This window comes from Xiphophorus hellerii, chromosome 10 (genome assembly GCF_003331165.1).
Source record: "Xiphophorus hellerii strain 12219 chromosome 10, Xiphophorus_hellerii-4.1, whole genome shotgun sequence".
In the NCBI taxonomy this organism is placed as follows: domain Eukaryota; kingdom Metazoa; phylum Chordata; class Actinopteri; order Cyprinodontiformes; family Poeciliidae; genus Xiphophorus; species Xiphophorus hellerii.
In genome coordinates, this window is record NC_045681.1 from 15,310,449 (window position 1) to 15,329,112 (window position 18,664).

Below are 18,664 nucleotides of genomic sequence, written 5' to 3' on the forward strand. Positions count from 1 at the left end.
TTCAGTCATCGATACATAAACCATGTTTAGAACCTCCTAATGCATGTGTTTGAACCAAAGAAAACATGCAGTGCATTATATCAGGCTGCATGATGACTGTGTCACAGTCTAATAATGCTTAATGGCAGCAGGAATTTATGCAGAAAGGATTTGGGATTTTTTTTGTTGTTTTCTTTTAAGATCAAAATGTCAGTCTGATTGAACAACAAATCAGCCTTCGTGTGGCGGAGTGAAGCGTTTAGCAGGACAAAATCATCACATTAATATTTTATAACACTTTCTAAGTCATTTTGGTGGCTCCTTTTTTCCTCGTGCGACTTGGTCTATTATATTTGACACAGCTCATAAAAAAATATGTTTTTCCTTCTTCTTTTTCTTCATACAGGAGAAGATGTCAAGTCAGGGCTCAGATCTGCTCTGTTCTCAGACATCACAGACCGGCCACTCTAAAGACACTAAGGGCCTAAATTTACAATGTGACACCGGCTTCCCCCTGGGCAGCTATAAGCAGTGTCTATAGCAACCCTGAATTTCTCTTTTCTAGATTTACTACCACTATTCAAATGCTTAACTGCGGATACAATGATCCTCTAATCGCTGGGGATGGTTTTCCGCTGATTCGCCGACAGAAACAAAAAGAAAACACAGAAGTAAGAATACAAATAACTGCAATGGAGGTGTTTGAGCCCGCAGAGGAGCTGGTATATCTGTGGGGAAAAAAAGTGACATAGTGCAGTCGATGGTATAGCCTAAAGGGAAAGACATAAAAGAAAAAGCGCTTCCCTTTGAAATACAATCAGTGCACTTTTAAAAATGCTCGGATTTTACTGATCAAATAATTTAAATAAAATCTAAATGAGGATCAGTGAGCTGCAGAGTGCTGCGTGACTCGTAACTCAACCTATTACCGCGTTCATTTTATTATTGTGACTTCAGATACGTCTCACGCTAATAAATTCTTTTTGTAACGCTATCATTATTAAACGCTTTTCTTAAATTAACAACAGACAACAGGTGTCAATAAATTAAATTTGACTGAGAAGATCCAGACCAAACCCTCACAGGAAAGGGAAGAATAATTAGGCTTTTTTTATTTATTATTTGTGTTTTTGTTTAATATTCCATTTTCTCCTTGTTATTGTGATTTTTACTAGCAGTAGAAGTGATATCAATAATAATAAATAATTTTTTAAAATAATTATTAGGTAAAAGACAAATTTTTGAATTAAAACAAAATAATATTTTGTTTGCTTTTCCAAGTGTTTCTCTAAAACTCTGTGCAAGCGGATCAAAATATGCAATATTACTGATAAATATTTAATATAGATTTAATATAAATATAGATTTATATTTTTTCCAATTCATACATAAGAGAAAGTAACACAAAGTAATTTTCCTTTCCAATATCTTTTTTAATTTCTTTTTCCCCCCTTCTTCAAAAATGTTTTTTTTCTTAATGAAGCAATAAAATAACATTTCTAATTAATACTTCAGTAACTATTAATACTATAATCGGTATTTGACTAGAAAGAGAGAAAAACAACAACAAGGTTTTAAAGATTTCTTTAAATTCACAAACATTTTAAAACATCTGTTGCTAGGTACATTTGATTAAAATAATCAATAACAGCATTAAAATGGTTGCTACCGATAGTCAGTAATCAGCTACAAGAGACGTTTGTTATTTTAAGTCAGAACTCAGAAAACGTAATAAAACAATAACATTAGTGGAATCATCTCCTTAAAATAAATGCCTTCCACAATATTGATCAGGTTTTTAAATCATGTCCTTTTTCTTCAGCTGCAATCTGTCTGACAGCAACCGAGATTAAATGAAGTTAAATTATCAGATTTGCATGAAAAGAAACAATTCCATCATGTTTGTTCGAGGCTGATATTTCATAAAAGAAGTTCATTTACTTTTGATTAGTGCAGCCGGGAATATTTATACTGAAATTAATTATCTAAATGCATTTTTCTAATGAAACTACAGTTGCTCACAATAAAATTTGTTCCCAGTCAAAGGGCTTCTGATTTCTTTCCCATAATCCTGCTTGCAAGCAAAGGCCGCCACAAATCAATGGTAAAAATTGCCATTGTAGATAAGCAATCTCCTAACAGTATACAAGCCCTATCCCACTTGGCACGCGCAGCCAAAAGATCCCGCTGTAAGGAGCGATGCATCCCCAAAATCTTTGAATAACGCCAGAGTGTGTTAATGACCTTAAAGTGCTATGTTACAGCGACAATTAAACAGAGGGATCCCGGAGGTATCGGACGCCGCCGTGTCACTGTCTGTGTACAGGCCAACACATCTCTCCCATCTCCATTTATTTCCCTAAGAAATCAGCGGGGCCACCTGGGCTTGGCATTGAAACTTCATTCATCTCCAGAAATGGATTCCAGTGGAGGGCAAAATCAAATTCTCATTTGCGAGGAAGGAAGAGAAAGAGAGGGAGTGAATGCAGGAGGTACCTGGGAACGCTCACCTCTGGGTGAACCCGCCGCATCTGATAGTTTTGCTATTTGTCTGTGACATTGACAGCTCTGGGGGAGATTAGGAGCCACCCTGCCCCTGCTTTTCTCCCACTTTGCATTCTGCCTCTGCGCCTCGTTACAGATGGACGGCCGTGCATTTAGCTTCGGCCGTTTTCCCTGGGTTTCATCGGCGAGCTCGGGCAGCGCCGACGGAGGGATGTAATTATATGCGGCGCAACAATAAAACAAAGAAAATGAGAGGGGAGCTGCATCAGAGGGCAAACGAACCAGGAGCCAAAAAAAATAAATAAATAAAATTTTAAAAATCCCGATGTGGGCTTTAGAGTGGGGCGGGGGGGGTTTCAGGCCGGAGATGAGAGTGATGGATGCTCTTCGGTTAAATACGTCCAAATCCCCCCTTCAAGCCGCTCTCTTGCAGGCCGAGTGAGTGAGTGTGTCAGGGAGAGTGTACAAGATTAATAGTGTAAACAGCGAGGGAGAGAGGGAAAGAAAGGCAGCCAGGAGAGAGGGAGAAAGAAAAGACTATCAGCATCTGCAGCAGCACAGTAGCCCTTGGGGAGTTGTGTGAACTTTTGAACCCCGATGGCGAACGTTCGCAGCAATGTACAGATCCCAGCGCCTGCCTCGTAACGCGTGAGCGTCCTTCTAAAACAGCACGCAGACAGCAACCGGAGCAGGAGAGGGGAAGGAGAGAGAAAGGAGGAGTGAAAGTCATTAACATATTCCTCGCTTGCTTGCAAACGAGGAGCCGCTATCCAAATGTCACAAAATCCATACACCAATGAACACGGCGAGAGATGAATCTCCAGGCAGATATTCTGACGATCAAATACAGTAAATGACTGTCGGAGTGGAAAGAAACTTTGTGATTTACGGTGGTTTTTTTCTGGGACGCCGGGGCCGATCCTTCACACATCTCTGAACAGACTGCAGACAGGTCACAGGTTGGCCAAACAAGCGGGTCAAAAGGTCAAAAGTTCAGTAAGTGGGCCGACAGCACGAAGAGGAAAAAAAAAAAAAGGAGCTAAATTATCGGTAAAGAGGCCAGAGACAAATCAGAGACCAGGAGGAAAAACTGGAACCGCTACAGAACAGCGACATTTCAACGTTCTCTTTCTGCAAAATCTGACTAAGTCACAAACAAAAAGCCAGTTGGCACATTAAACACCGCAGATTAACCCACTAATGGCGCTTCAGTCTGTCAGATGGCTTCGTCATTTTCCTACATCACCAGCCAAGAGGGTCGGGCATGCACTCTCACAAGCGCTTCACTTTTAAATGGCTTTTCCAAGCTTCAGCCAAAATGACAGAGTTTAGATTTAATATTCTATTTACAAGCACGGTGTAATAATGTTGCTGTGCGTTGGCCCCTCATATTCAAATGAGAAATGGGCAACAGCGTGACATAAGTTCAAATTGGTTGTCCAACTCGCGTACTGGTGCCAGTAATTGGTTTAGGAAATTGGGCCGGCAGAGACAGCAGTCACAGTCCGGGTTGAACAAACGTCCCTGAAAGTATGACTTAATTAAACAACGAGTCAACTTAGAGAAGAAGAACTGTTAAGGATTATTTTAGTCAAAACGAATAATGTAAAGATGCACCATTAATGCTTTACTGGGTTGATACCAATAGCTGGTTTTCTTTGAGATCTAATTTGCTAATTCCAAATTTTATACGAGTATTTCATTTTCTTTGATAAGTACAGATTTGAATCTAAGAGAAAATTTGATTACCCCAGCTCATATTAAACTTTAAAAAGGTGTATCAAAGTGCATGCTGTTGGTTGACGCATTTATAATAATTCATTAATTCAGTATTTGATGTTCCAGTAACAGATCGAAACCTATCAAAGGACAACTGGCCACTTGATTGTTGCGTCTCTAATCAGCTCCTCTGTCTGCTTATGGCACACGGTGCTTTTCAATATCCTTGTCACTCTCTACAAGTTGAAGAAAATGTTGTTCCTAATTACTGGGAATTTAAACTAATTCAAAGTTGTAGCTTAAGGGTTTTTCTGAAATATAAATAAGATTGGCCAAAATGTCTTCACAGACAGAAACGTTTTGAATGTAAGACGAAATGGTTGAATCCCATTTCCCAGCATTTTCCTTCCCCATTAGAATCCTCCACTGAGAAATTGGATACTCCTCTTAAAGTCTGATCAGTTCTAGAGGATCACTGATTAGCAGACACTATTTTTATACTTAAGAAGTAAAAATGCAATACAAAACATAACCCAGCAACATAAATCTGCAGTATTGTAATTTAAATATATTTTGTGCTTTCAATCGCATATTGGCAATATAAAAAAACCAGAAAATATACTTGATAGTATTTGATAAAAATCTGCAGACTTAAACTATACTTAAAGACTAGCATAGCTGAAGTATATTCATAATAAGAATGACTTGAGCATAGTAAAGTATGTACAAAAGTAATATACAGTGTATATTTTTATATATATATAATATTTTAAAAACAGAGGTATGAAATGCCATTTCCTCTCTTTTTTCATCTGAAAATTAGATTTTAAAAAATTGAAAGCAGTAAAGATTTACTTTTAGTACATTTTATGAGTAATAGAAGATTCAGTGAGTTAAATTTAAGACTTTAAACCCACATGAAACGCATAACATGATTTTAACTTATTTTAATAATAAAAAAACAACTTACCTATTAGTTTATGCAAGCTATATAACCTTGTCAAGTTAAATTGGAGTGGCTCTGACGTGTGACTCAAGTTCACTGGGGTTATGTCACGTCAAGACAGACATAGAGGAAGTAAAATGCCTACAAACAAAAAGTCAGTTTCAGGAGCAGAAACACTAAAGTTTGCAGAGAAGTCTGAATGTCTGTAGAAAAATTATTTTCCAGAGGGCTTCCCTGCAACATTGGGTTTGTAGTTTTGTCAGAGTAATAACATTCAAATTGCTCAGTCAAAACTGAAAATTATGAAACAACTATCCACAGTAGTTTTCTTTAAAAAGTAAAAGTGAAACTGGTTGACACAGGCAGGAACAAGGTCGAATCACCAAACCTACATAAAAATCACCTTAATAAATGTAATTCATATATCAAATATCCTGTCAATTCATTTCAGTTTTTGTTACCAGTTTCTTTACTTTTCCTCAAAGCTGTGAATTATTTTGCATACAAAAAACACTAAATCTTACCAGGTATTTTAATCTAGTTTCTCGTGCAAATATATTAGTACACTTAGACAAAACTAACTTACAAGTAACTTTTCAGCACGATAGGAGCTTGTTGTAATTAATTATTCCTTAATATTGATGAGAAAGAACTATTTCCACTGGCACATTATTTCACCTATAACATGGGAAAAATTTTGTTATACGTGAAATAATCTGCCAGTGGAAATAGTACTTTTTTATATCGATATTAAGGAATGATTCACTTAAAAAAAAACAACTGGATTTTCTTGAAAAGTCACTTGTCAGTTAATTTGTCTTATTTCCACTAGAAACTACTTGGAGAAATTTGGTGTGTTCGCAGTGCAAATGTTTCCCTAAAAACGTTTGTTTTCAAAGGCTAAAAAATTCCACAAAAACAACATGGACAGTCGACTTTTAGGGCTAAAAATGAGGGTCATTGGGTAAAATGAGATTCAGCTTTTAATGTTCAACAGGGAGAGACTAATAGAGGATCATAATTCATAAGAAAATCATAAACCTTAAAAGGTTTAACAATCAAATATGAATCTCAGTTAGTGAATTTTAAGATGAAAAACAAAATAAAAAAAATGTTTTTCAGAATACATTTTGATGGCTTCAATCACACCTGAGTAAATCCCAGAAACCCACCGATCACGAAGAGGTAGAGCGACACATCGAACGTGCCATCTTTTTCTGCACGCCTCTTGAAACAAAGCTCCTCCCGCGGCACTCTGCCACCGCCGCTGCTTCACAGCAAACATCCCGCAGCCCCCAGCAGAGCTCCCCAATCAAAGAAAAACAAACAGGCCATTTTGACTTCGTAAACTTGACCTGCAAACAGCATGAAGGGGCTAAAAGTCCCACATCTCCAGCTGTCTCCTGGGGTCTGTCTGTGTCTGTGTGAAGGGGCGTCCACACGTGTTAAAAGAGCTCTTTCACGCCAGAGGGGGGAAGAGGAGAGCTTGTGCATGTACTTGTTTATCTACGCATAATGTGCTGGAATGGTTATGTGATGGAATAAAAATTCCTTAAAACGGGGCGCGAGACCCCAAATCGGGGCTGCCACGACGGGAGGGTGGGGAGGGGTTGGCAGACGGAGCTGGGGTGAGGCTGCAGGCGCGGTCGGGTCACGGGTGCGGTCGGTGGGTGAAACTCAGTTCACATTACCATGCAGACACCCGGGCTAACAAAGGAGGCTCCATCTGTTCCTGTCAGCCATTACAAATCTGGTGTCACCCAGTCCACTGAAGACAACAGGCCACTGCATCTAATCAAACGGCGCAGGCTCCTCCTGTGTGTAAAAGCAGCCATCGACTTCACACTCACTCACTCACTGGTTAGGGGAACGCAGTGCGGCGAAGGCAGGCAGTCGATCACCGCAGCTCATACATCCTCCCGGTCACAAAGTCTCCATTGTGTACAGTAGACTCACATAAAATCGAATGATTAAACGCGAAAAAGAGCTGAATCAATCACCATATCAGTCCCCGAATAAATCCTCATGGTTTTTAGTCAGGAAAAAAAAAAAAAAAGAAAGAATTTTAATCCCAAATTGTCATCGTGCATAGCTGTCGGTCCAGAAATGATCTCATTAAGAACTCATGTCATTTTTTTCCCCACTAACACCCCCTCTTCCTCGGAAACAGACCGCCCTGCAGAAACGCCTGAGCCATTTCTTTCGGTGAACACAGGATGAACTATGAACTCCGCATGCCCTTTCAGTAAGGACACAGAGCGCTCCCTACGCCAACATGGCTGCTGCCTCCGAGCGCTAACAGACCCGCTGCTGCGACGCATTTTTTAAGACAAAATGTTCCAATTAATGTTCGATCAGCAAAATAAAACAAACAGGAAACTTGTTCCAATTTGAGAGAAAATAAAAGAATAAGCATATTTTTCTGCGCTAGACGAATAACCATTCCTCACATTTAGCACATAATAGCACGACACTGAGCTTTAAGTATCTCACACCACATCAACAGACGGAGCAATTTGTAGTTATCAGAATAGCCTTAAGGGAAACTTTTCAGCCTTGTATGGTTCGATTTTATTTGCTTCCCAAAGGAAATCTCTCCTTATTTACTCTGAAAATTTTAAAAAAGAAAAATGGTCATTATTGTCTAGTCTAATTGTGCTCTATCTTCACACCATCTGTTGTGATTTATTTATTTTCCAGCGAGACAAACAGTAGTTTCTCTTCCGAAGGCAGAGAAGTTCATTAAGCCGTTTCCAAATAAGGGATCAGGCTTGACTCAACCCAGCTGGCGTTAACCAACGGCATCCAAAAATGACTGAAATTATTCTTTTTTCTTTTGAATATGAGGAAAATTCCTCGCGCATCCAGCTTTAGCAAGACAAACAGCAGAGGTGGACACCTGAGGCCGCAGAGTCCATAATGCCCACCTGCGGCGTGTCACGTCAAGGGCTATTAGAGTCAGAAATACTAAAAGTCTGAATGAGAGGGCGGCAGGATGGAGAAAGGAAGATAGAGGGAAAGATTGATAAAAGGGAGAGGAGGGATGGAACACACATGGCCCCTCAGGTACAGTGTTGTATTTCAAACCCGGTTGGGAAAGAATAGAAGGGCTGTGGGTCAATAAATCACTGCATTAGCCTGCAGCTACAAAGCCTCCACCATGTGTGGGCTGCCTCCCACTAGCCACACACACAAGACGCACAAAGGACAAAACCAGAAGCTGAGGGTTTTGCCACAGGAGGGAGCTCTAGGTCACCATTCAGGTCTGTGTGACCCACCAGCAGCATTTCTCCAGGTACAGAAGAGGCCAGGGGGGAGAGAGGAAGAGGAATCAGGGAGGAGGAGTCACCGATGTCATCGGGCAGAGAAGTAGGAGAGGAGTTTCACACGGGGTGGTCTGCCTTTTTCCCCCCCATTCTCTCTTAATTTTTCACATTTAGAGGATGTGCTGCAATATGCAACGAAATGATCCACCTGCTCTTCCTGCGGTGAGGAGCAGCTTCGACAACAAGGATAATGAACTAAAGCCGTGGCTTTCTCGGAGGAGAAGCGTATCGCCTCCTGGCACACCAACCCATCCTTCTTCCCATTCAATTTGTAGCTTTTCCAGTGAAAACACATTTACACTAATTATATAGGTTGTACCTCTATGAATTAGAAAACCCTGCTATATAATTCAGTTGAAAATAACTGAGAATGCGGTATTGTAATAAAATATTCGCCCTCTTTCAGATTTTTTTTTTTTTGCTTTTGTGTTTTTGTCAAACTTAAATGTGTCAAATGCTCATTAAAAGACGCTTCTAAATACAAACTGCATTTTTAAAGTTAATTCTTTTTTGAGGGGAAAAAGGCTAACCAAATGGACATGGCTGAATGTCTGAATGTGAAGAAAACAATTGCACCCTAAACCTAACAACTGGTTGTGCTGCTCTTAGCAGCAACAACTAAAGTCAACTATATCAAAAACTGGCAGCGCCGTGGAGGAAACCTGCTGAATTATTTACATTCAGCCACGATGAAGAGATTCCCAGCATGAACAGCCTGTTCAAGCTGATTTCACAGCATCTCAAGCAGATTTAAGACCGGACATTGACTAGGCCGCTGTAAAGCCATTCAGAGGTAGACTTGTTGGTGAGCCTTGGATCACTGCTGCATACCTCCAGTATAACTGAGTGCCTGGTCATGTGCAGACGGGCAGGCATTCTCCTTCAGGATCTTTTAATTACATCGATCCATCAATTGCAGAAAATCACCCTAAAGCAGCCCCAGACCATCACACTACCACCACCATGTTTGACTCTTAGTATGAGTAAGTTAGTTTTATTCCAGATGAGACGGCTATCAACACCTAAAGTTCCCAAAACACCTAAAGTTTTGGGAATATTTTCCCAAACGTCTTGGGGATTGTAGAGATGCTTTGAAGGAAACCTCAGCTGGACCTTTGTGTTCTATGTGGTCAGCAGTGGCTTTGGTCTTAAAACTTTCCCATGAGGCCATTTTGACCAGCCTTTTTCTTATCATTGAAACATAAACATTGGCCTTAACTGGCCCCAACTGATGCCTGCATTGCTAAAGCTGTGGTTCAGGGTTCTTTTGTGACCTCCTGATTCACTTTTGGAGTAGTTTTGGTTCTCCTGGGAAGGCTCATCTGTTCCATGTTTTCTCTGTTTATTCATAACGGTTCTCACTGTAGTTCTGTGGAGACCCAAAGCTTTGGAAATAACTCTACAACCCTTTCCCGAGAGCTAGACGTATACAGATAAACTGGCTGTTTATGACCAGTTCTTGACTTTCTTCTACTTCTTGTTGTCAAACAGGTTTGACTGAAATTATTTCTTGGTTCTACGGGTTTGGCACTCATCCCACCTGAGCATCTGTAGTGAAACTAAACCCAGGTAACAGATAATTCATGATTTAACACAGGGGTAAACCATAGGGGCATTGCTGGTTTGTATAGTTTTTTTTTCATTGATAAATTAAATCATCATCTAATATTCTAAATTTTATTTGATAATGTGAATCATGTAAGTGAGAAAAATTATTTTTAACAACACTATATCATATAGATTCAGTACACACACACTGTGGCTCATATAGTGGACTAAAACTCAGAATTCAGTTTCTAAGGGATATTTCATATTACATAGAACTAATGAAAATGACTAGTGTAGTCCATTACTGCATAATATTTAAAATTTTTGAATTAAATTGCTTAATTAAGTTAGCTTTATGTGAACTAACGTATTCAGCTGCATGACCGTTTTAGGCCTAGAATTGCTTTCTACTGCTCAACTTTATTATTTTTAACTAACATATGAAAATAAAGGTCTCTGAGTTCAGGCCTCTCACACACCAGGACACTTACAACGAGTCAGAACCAGAACTACTGTGAACTCACACTCTGGGACTCCATCATCCTGGTAGTCCGACACTGAGGCGTCGTCTGAAGGGGCAGAACGTCCCAGGCTGGAGCTGCGGTTGTCATCAGAGCCCTCATCGTCCCTGTAGTCAACTGAGCAACATGTGTGTGAAAAATAAGACAAAGGACCATGTAGAGTAGAAACATTTTAATGATAGGGATTAACATTTTACTCACATCTTGCTGGAAATTCCTGAGGAAGCCTGAAAAAATGAAAGAAAAAAAACCAAAATTCTAATCAAAGGCTTGTTTTGTAAATTGTTTGTGCTTTTTATATTTTGTAATGCACGACAGAAGCACAACTTCAGAAATTCAGTAAATATTGCTTCCTGTGCTGTGCACCACAAAGCCACAGGCTTTCTGTAACACAGCTGAAGCCTTTTCCCCTGCAGTGCAGACAACACAAGTTTCCGGAGTCGGCTAGCAGAGTTCATGCAAGAGTTTCACTTTTTGTGAAACTCTTGTGTTGTTCCTGGAGAATGTACTGTACATGAAAGCAAAAACAAGATTCAAAGATCAGAGTAAAAACAGGGATTGTTGCATGAGGTCTTTAGCAAAAGTAAATAAGAACGGGGGGTTGATGTTGGTGTCATTAGATTAAACGAGTTCTTTCTAATTCAGACTGTATTCAAAGCAATTGCTGCCCGAGTCACAATTTTCTTTCTGCATTAAGAGCAAATGTTCAGTAATGGTGCTGTGAAGTTACATCGTCACACTTCAGCAGCTCAGTGTCTGCGCCTCTAGTATTGGATAATTTCAGGATGTATAAGCCTACCTTGCATGGACGACCAGGAAGTTATTCAGCAGGACCTTCCGCGTTTCTGCTGCGCTTTCACTCAGGCTCTCATCCTCAAGGATCTCCGTCACAAACAACTCGCAGTCTGCGGAGCACAGAAACATTAGAAGAAGTGTGTAAGGAGGGCCACATGTGGAACAACATTGGACTATTTTAAGAGTGCAACATCTTTGTTCTGAGGAAATGTTCAAAGGTAGCAAAGGCTCAGCAAAACTTGCTGCAAAGTACATTATGAGTATTTGCCTGTTTTTACATGGAGATAAGATTCTGGTTAGTTGATTCAGGTCAGATGTGATTAGTCGGAGCCTGTATCTGGAGTTTAAATCAATATTACACATTTTGAATGACTCACAGAGGTCAACACATAAATAGAAGTAGAATTCCCAAAAAAACAACACAACTTGAAAATTGGTGTTACAGACACTGTTTAATCTGACTGAGCCTAAACTATTCACCAAAGAAAGATGAATAAAAATGTTTCGTTTTTGATGTGAAAGACTGACTGAGACATACCAAACAGACCCGCAGCTTTAACTGCAGCAGAAAGTGGTTCTAAGTGAACAAAGTAGTGATTCAAGTGGTTCAGATGCAAAAACACAACTTTCATTTGTAAAGAACTTAAAACTCTTGATTAATTTTCTTCCACTTCACAACACAATAACACAATGTGGTTCTGGTTGACATCTTGCTGACGTTTGTCTTGGTCTTGAAACATCTTAGTTGGTCAGAGTTTCTTAATGACTTCACAAGCTTCAGAAACTCTTATGCTTCATTAATGTGTCATTTAAACAATTATCCAACACATATTTCAGTCCAGGCAGATCTCCGTTATACAAATACTGCATCCATTGATATTGGGGTAATGATCAGTCTAATTTATAGTACAATCACCAATTCTTTACATTTTGTTTTGAATATTAATTTTAATGTTACATTGCTTCCCCAATAGAGCACAACAAAGCCTTCCACCTCTGTTGTCAACCTGGTGAAAATGTGAAAAAGCCTCAAAACTACTAGCATAACATAAGATTATGCTAGTGAAACATCTTATCTTGCACTAGCATAATCTCACACACACAAAAAAGAAAAATCCGACCTTTATTTTGACTATATTTATCAAAAAGAAAAAAAAAGTCACTGTTTTAAGCCAAATACCCACCGAGGACCAATAATTCTATAGTTGTCCTATAAAATTATTGTAAAGAGAATATGTTTAGGATTTCTCCTTGATTTTTCAAGTTAATCTCAGTAAAAAGAAATTTATTTTATAATCTATCGCTTTTTGATTTTCTTAGATATAAATGTGATTGTAACACTTAGGCTAATTTCCCCCACCCACACTTCAAAATAGGAGAAACAAGAAAATATGTCAAAAACGGTACATACGTGTCGCTCTCCATAAATCAAGAATTTGCTACAAGAAGAAAAGCAACTTGCCTAAACTTGCTGGTATCTAGAGTCAGAGCAATTATTATAAAAAATGTAAACAACTGAAACGGTGACAAACAATCCCTAAAGTGAACCCCAGTTTATCTGTCCACAAGGTGCAGTGGGAAGAGTGGAATCTCCAAGTCTCCACTGATTTAAGGATTTTGAGCACATTGTTACCAGAGGTGCCAATATTAGCTGTGCTTAGCTATTTTTTATGTTGCTTAAATAGGGGAGAAAACCGGAACCAGTTTCTTTCTCTGTTGTATTAAAACCAGCTTTGACCTGGAAGGTTGTATCACAAATACACACAAGACTCTTCTTTATGATGATGAAGTCAAACAAGTCGGTCCAGATCATTTATCTGATTCAATTTTTTATGTCCTCCACCCCACATTACACAAATAAACTAACGTATGCAAATGACCCCCAAGAGCACTGCGCCATCTAGCTTGGCACCACATGCAAATGTGGTGAATGCCGACTTGATGGGGGCCGCTTACTGTATGTGACGGCTGAAATAGAGAGGTGAACTTGATGGTAAAACTTTGATACAAAGTCTGCTTCTGGTGAAGACGAGGCTTCTGTCAAAGGAAGTCGCTCTCAAATTCATTTAACTCTCTTTGAACAAAACCTAAAAAAAATTCAAGTTGTTTTTGTTGAAATAATTCTACCTCCTCATACTGTACTCTTCAACAATTAGATTTAAATAGAAACAAAGTTGGTGACAGCATATATTTTAACAGGAAATGAAGACATTACCATCCAAGAGTCTCCGGATCTCGTGTGGGATTGTACCCATCCCTGGTTTTGCCGAATGCGATGCGCACTAGTTGAATCAATACTCCTGTTCTGTCTTTCAAATCCTTGATGACTTTACCCCAAAAAGCTGCCCAGCTTCATCCAACCTCTGACATGCTGCTACAGCTCCCCCGAGGAACGACAGCCTGGTACCGGCAGAAAGACTCAAACCATCAACTGGCACATCAGCTAACCACCTGAGTCCTCCTGCACTGAAACTAGACTTCCGTGCATGCATCTAGATTTGCACATGGGGAGGAGCAGGTGCACAGACTTCCTCTGCATTTTGGTTCCCCAGAAGAGACGTATGAAGGTCTGATTCATAGTGAGAAAAGGTTTCTGCATTACAGCGCTGTAAAAATCTTGCCTGTTGTTTGTGATTGCTTAAGAGTAAACACAAATATGTACAAAAATATGTACATGCGTGTGTACCTAAGGGGAATTCAAAATGTTAAATTGTCCTTTAAAAAGACTAAATACTCAAACCAGATTTCCTGGTGGAGGTTCTGAGGAACTGCAGCGGTAAAAGCATTTTCATATTTTCTACCATTGGACCTCTGCGAGATGTGGTTTTCTGGAAACAAATTACAACAGGAGAAAAATACCTAATTAATAACTAGTGTTCTTTAGCAGGACAAATACCTGAAACATACAGCCAGAGATATGATCAATCAATAAATTAACGGATAGTCATGTTCTAGAATTAGAGCTGTACAATCTATCAAATCGCAGTTGTATATCGTCACCTTCCTACACTGGCCTAAGTCATTTATTGCCAAAAGTGATTTTGGCAAAAACAACAACAAAACACTCCTTTTTTATTGCATAAAGATTATTTAGGTAAAAAATAAAATCACTGTTGGCAAAAAAAATTATTCAGGCCATCATTTTAGGAAGGTGACCGCTACAAGTAAATCTTTAATGGATGACAATAATCACCCTGGAGTTTCAGAATGAGCTTATTATGAAACGTAGCCCATAAAAAAAACAAAACAACATATTTTAAGTAGTCAGTTTCATTTCAATGAATTCAAGTCTCATTGAAAAGTCTCAAAGATTCACTACACAGAGAGTGATATATTTCAAGCATTAATTTTTGCTAATTTTGATCAGGGATGTCCAACCTGCCATTCAGGAGCCATTTGGAATGATTTTGTGCAGCCACTGAACGCAATTCAAAAATGTTAAAAATTTGGTCTGCCATTTTAGATGTTTCATACTGTTTTTGTGTAGTTGTTTCTTTTACAGAAAATGTAAAGTGTAACAAAAAGCACATATCTTTTAGGGAGCCATCTTTCTACACTTATTTGAATTTTACTGTAAGTATAGCCACAAACATGCAACAGTTCATCTCAAAAGCTGACTGGGGATCACTCATTCATTCAGTAGACTAAATACATCAAGTGTTTCCAATAAATGGTGACCCAAAATGAACTGTACACAGCCACAGTCATACCTTTTACTGGGGCTGACATTTCTGTATTTAAAATATAGATTTTTAATGCACATATGCATGTCTTGTGTTTTTTTTTTTTTAGTTTTACTACCTCCAAGTCATAGCCATTAAAATTAACAAACACTTTGAAATACATCGCCCTGTGTGTAACGAATCAATAAAACAAAACGCATTTACTGACATAAATCAACTGCTTAATGGTATTATAAGTTATTGAGATGTATTGATGATACAATCAATTTGAAGTCAAGGCCTCAGCGGGATTGTTTCATATAGATCACCTCACTGACCTTTTCCTAGTAACTTCCTACACCTTTGTTGACAACGTTAAGTAGTTTTACAGTTTGTTAATATGTAGTGAATCATTTTAATTACACTGAACTTTAACTCCATTGACAACTAGCAGCTTCCAGTTTAAACGAGTAACGTTTTAGTAATTTTGGCTAGTCACATCATTAGGAAACACTTTTTACAGTCTCGTCACCAGTTAGAAAATAAACAGTAACTTGGCATCATTATACTTACTTTACTGCAGCTTAATCCGTCACACCTGACCTTGCAGAAGCAGAAAGTATCCGATTATTTGCACCTTTATGCTAATATTAACTTGGTGGTGGGCGGTTAGCTAGTTAGCTTGGTTTAGTTAGCTTGTTTAAGTTAGCTTGTTGACTAATGAAGGCAGACGACGTTCTTCTTTGAAAGCTTATATTCAGAATAAGTTGAATTGTTTTCATCTCGAGTTAGACTAAAAATATATACTTTGAAAATAGCTTTTTTACATTTTTATTTCTCTCGGAATAACCTTATGGGGGAGAGCGGAAGAGAAAGCGGCATTTAAGTACCCCATGATTTTTGAACGTTTTGATATGGTAAAAGCAAAAATTAGATTTTACAAACTTTGTACGTAGACAGTAAGAGCCTTATATAGAAAGAATAAGGTTTATTTTTGCTTCTTCCGTTATAATATTGTTCATTTCTTAATTGCTTGTCTTGTTGCCGTGTTAGTGGTTTTGTTTGATCAAAGCAGGTCTTTCTTGTAAATGAGATCTTGATGCTCAATAAGACAACTTATACTGTATAAATAAAGTTCAAATTAATTTTTTTTATATATATATTTACAATAACAATAAAAAAAGCACACTGGTTACATTACAATGTCCGTTTGCTGCATTCAAGTACACAAGTTCTCAAAAGTTGTCAAATCGTGAAACACCGCATCTTGTGCAATTACTGTTACAACCATAAACAATAAAGATAATCTTTATAATAATAATTTTAATATCATAACAATCCTTATTATGTATTTGGCTACAACACTTACTATTTATATTAGTATAATATTAATAGTATTATTACAAAGGACACTTAAAGTCCAGCACTCTGTATCACTTTTTAAACTGCTAGGAAATACCTTAGGTTAACCCTTTTAAAATAGTATTTTAAACATATTAATTTTACATAGATAACTGCCAATAATTAAAAGATCAGAACCAACAAAAACATACAGATGTTGTATAATTGTAGAGGTTACCTGTCGTTTGTGCCAGTTATAATTTTACTGGATTAAATTTCTTCAGTTAACACTTGAAACTATGGTGTATGCATTTGGTTTGGAAAATGTTATAAGATACTTAAAGAGTTGAAAAACAACTCTACTAAAATGTAGTGCATTCAATGGTGCTTTGCTCGATTTAAATTACTTGGGGAAGTAATTAAAAATACAATTAGATTTACATGTGTTTGTATACAGTGAATTATTTGCTTAAAGAAACAGCAGAACGCTGCATCTGAAATTTCAACATGTTTTCTAATAAGGATTAAATAGAGTTATGGAATATAGAGCTGTCCCAGGTTAAATATGAGAAATAAATACCAGGATGAGGTTTACATGTTAGTAGGCTGTGTAATAATCCATGATTTATGATGCGGTTGTTGCAAATATTGCACAGTTAAAGGTTATCTTATAAGTAAACACAATATCTTTTTTGAGTGGATTTAATTAATCCTTACTCCTGCTGCTTAAATTTTGTACATCTTCAGATTCAGCAGAAATAAAACTGACAGGGATGTTTCAGACGACACGTAAATGCACCGCCACCAAAGTGGTTCCTCACTGCACTTGACAGGGCGTGGATTAATAGTTACGATTACTACTGGAGGGTGAACTACAATGAATTGAACCAGCCGGGGTTTTTAAACACACAATTGACCCTTGCAGAGGAGGCAGTGGTCGTGGAAGCAGTACATAACAGCAGAACCGGTGGCCCTGGCTATTGTTTTATTGATCGTGTATTACTGAGACACAGGAAAGAAAGCAATCAAGTAAATAAGTCTCAATCCTTCTCTGCTGACGTTGGCAGTGTGTATCACTCACTGATGGATGCATGTAGCAAAAAAGTGATCACTTAAATAATAGTCAGTGCCTTGCAAATGTAAACATACAGTTGTTAAGCCTGTTTGTTTGTGATTTTTGATATCACAACCTCAAACTTTAATTGGGGTTTTGTGTGATAGCCAGATACAATGTAGCCTGTACTTATGATTTGAAAAATAAAGTGATTTTAACTTTTTTTTTTTTTTTTTTTACAAACGAAAATATAAACGTGTCCCATGCATCTGGATTCAGACCCTCTACAAATCCATTGCACATTACCTTTTTCAGCGGCAAATATTTCCTGGTATCTCCACTACATTTGCACACAGTGATCATCTTTGCTCACTCTTCTTTGCAAAATAGCTCAAGCTCAGTGAGATTGGCTGGGAAGCATCTACTAAATCCTAAATCGGGTTCTGATACAGTAACAGAACCAAAAGCTGATTCTGATTTATTTGGTCCCGTAATGCTTGGTTGAAGATTGGCCGTACAGGCCGTAGAAGAATCATACGATTTCAGCTCTGTCTGTTGTTGTTCTGCTCCAGAGTCTAGCAGGTTTTCCTCTTCACATCAAGCTTCTCTGTTGCACTCCCACAGCATGCTGCCACCACTGCCATGTTTCTGGGTTGGTGTGTTCAGGGTGTTCCACAACATATTTTGTATGGAAACCCAAAAACCCAGTGAATGTCTAATCTAAGCAGAGCACATTTTTCCATGTTATCTGTATGCCCTTTATAATTTATGGCATTTTGGAGTTTTTATGGTGTTAAGTTGCACAAAATTCGAGACCAAACTTCAGCTTTAAAAGAGAACAAACACAGCTTTAATTAACATTTGCAAATGGAGAAAACATACAAAGCTCACATCTCAGTGAGAATCGGATGAGTCCTGACTTGGGACTGAACGTCCCCTCATTTACATAGGATACATCACACATTACGTAGCCACACCCCCTGGCTCAAGTGTCAGGTAAAAATCTATACGTTACTTATCTGTAAGTTTCAGTCGAGCAGCGTTGCATACACATTCACAGCTCAACTTTAGGTGTTTCTCCAAAAAGGCCTCTCTGCTGATGGCTAAACAGATACTAGTAACTGAATTTCTACAACCTAGGCTTATCACCTTAGCCATGTCTCACATTTCTAACTGCTGAACACCCTGTTCTTCACTTATTTGAGGAGGGTCAGAAGAGCATATATCCTGTTGAGCTGCAACTGAGTGCAAACCTTTAATAGAAACAT

The 18,664-nt window shown here is 38.3% G+C and overlaps 1 protein-coding gene across 2 annotated transcripts in view; it reads right to left on the bottom strand.

The window, feature by feature from the left end:
- skap1 (src kinase associated phosphoprotein 1) overlaps window positions 1–13,805 on the bottom strand; it is a 42,767-nt gene extending 28,962 nt beyond the window's left edge. For both annotated transcript variants that reach the window (XM_032574474.1, XM_032574473.1), the window contains exons 1-4: window positions 13,555–13,805; window positions 11,344–11,449; window positions 10,746–10,771; window positions 10,548–10,661 (exon numbers count right to left, since the gene is read on the bottom strand). In XM_032574474.1, the coding sequence (XP_032430365.1) occupies window positions 10,548–10,661; window positions 10,746–10,771; window positions 11,344–11,449; window positions 13,555–13,594 (286 nt within the window). In that variant the 5' untranslated portion in view covers window positions 13,595–13,805. The remainder of the gene's footprint in view (window positions 1–10,547; window positions 10,662–10,745; window positions 10,772–11,343; window positions 11,450–13,554) is intronic.
- Window positions 13,806–18,664: the final 4,859 nt, after the last annotated feature.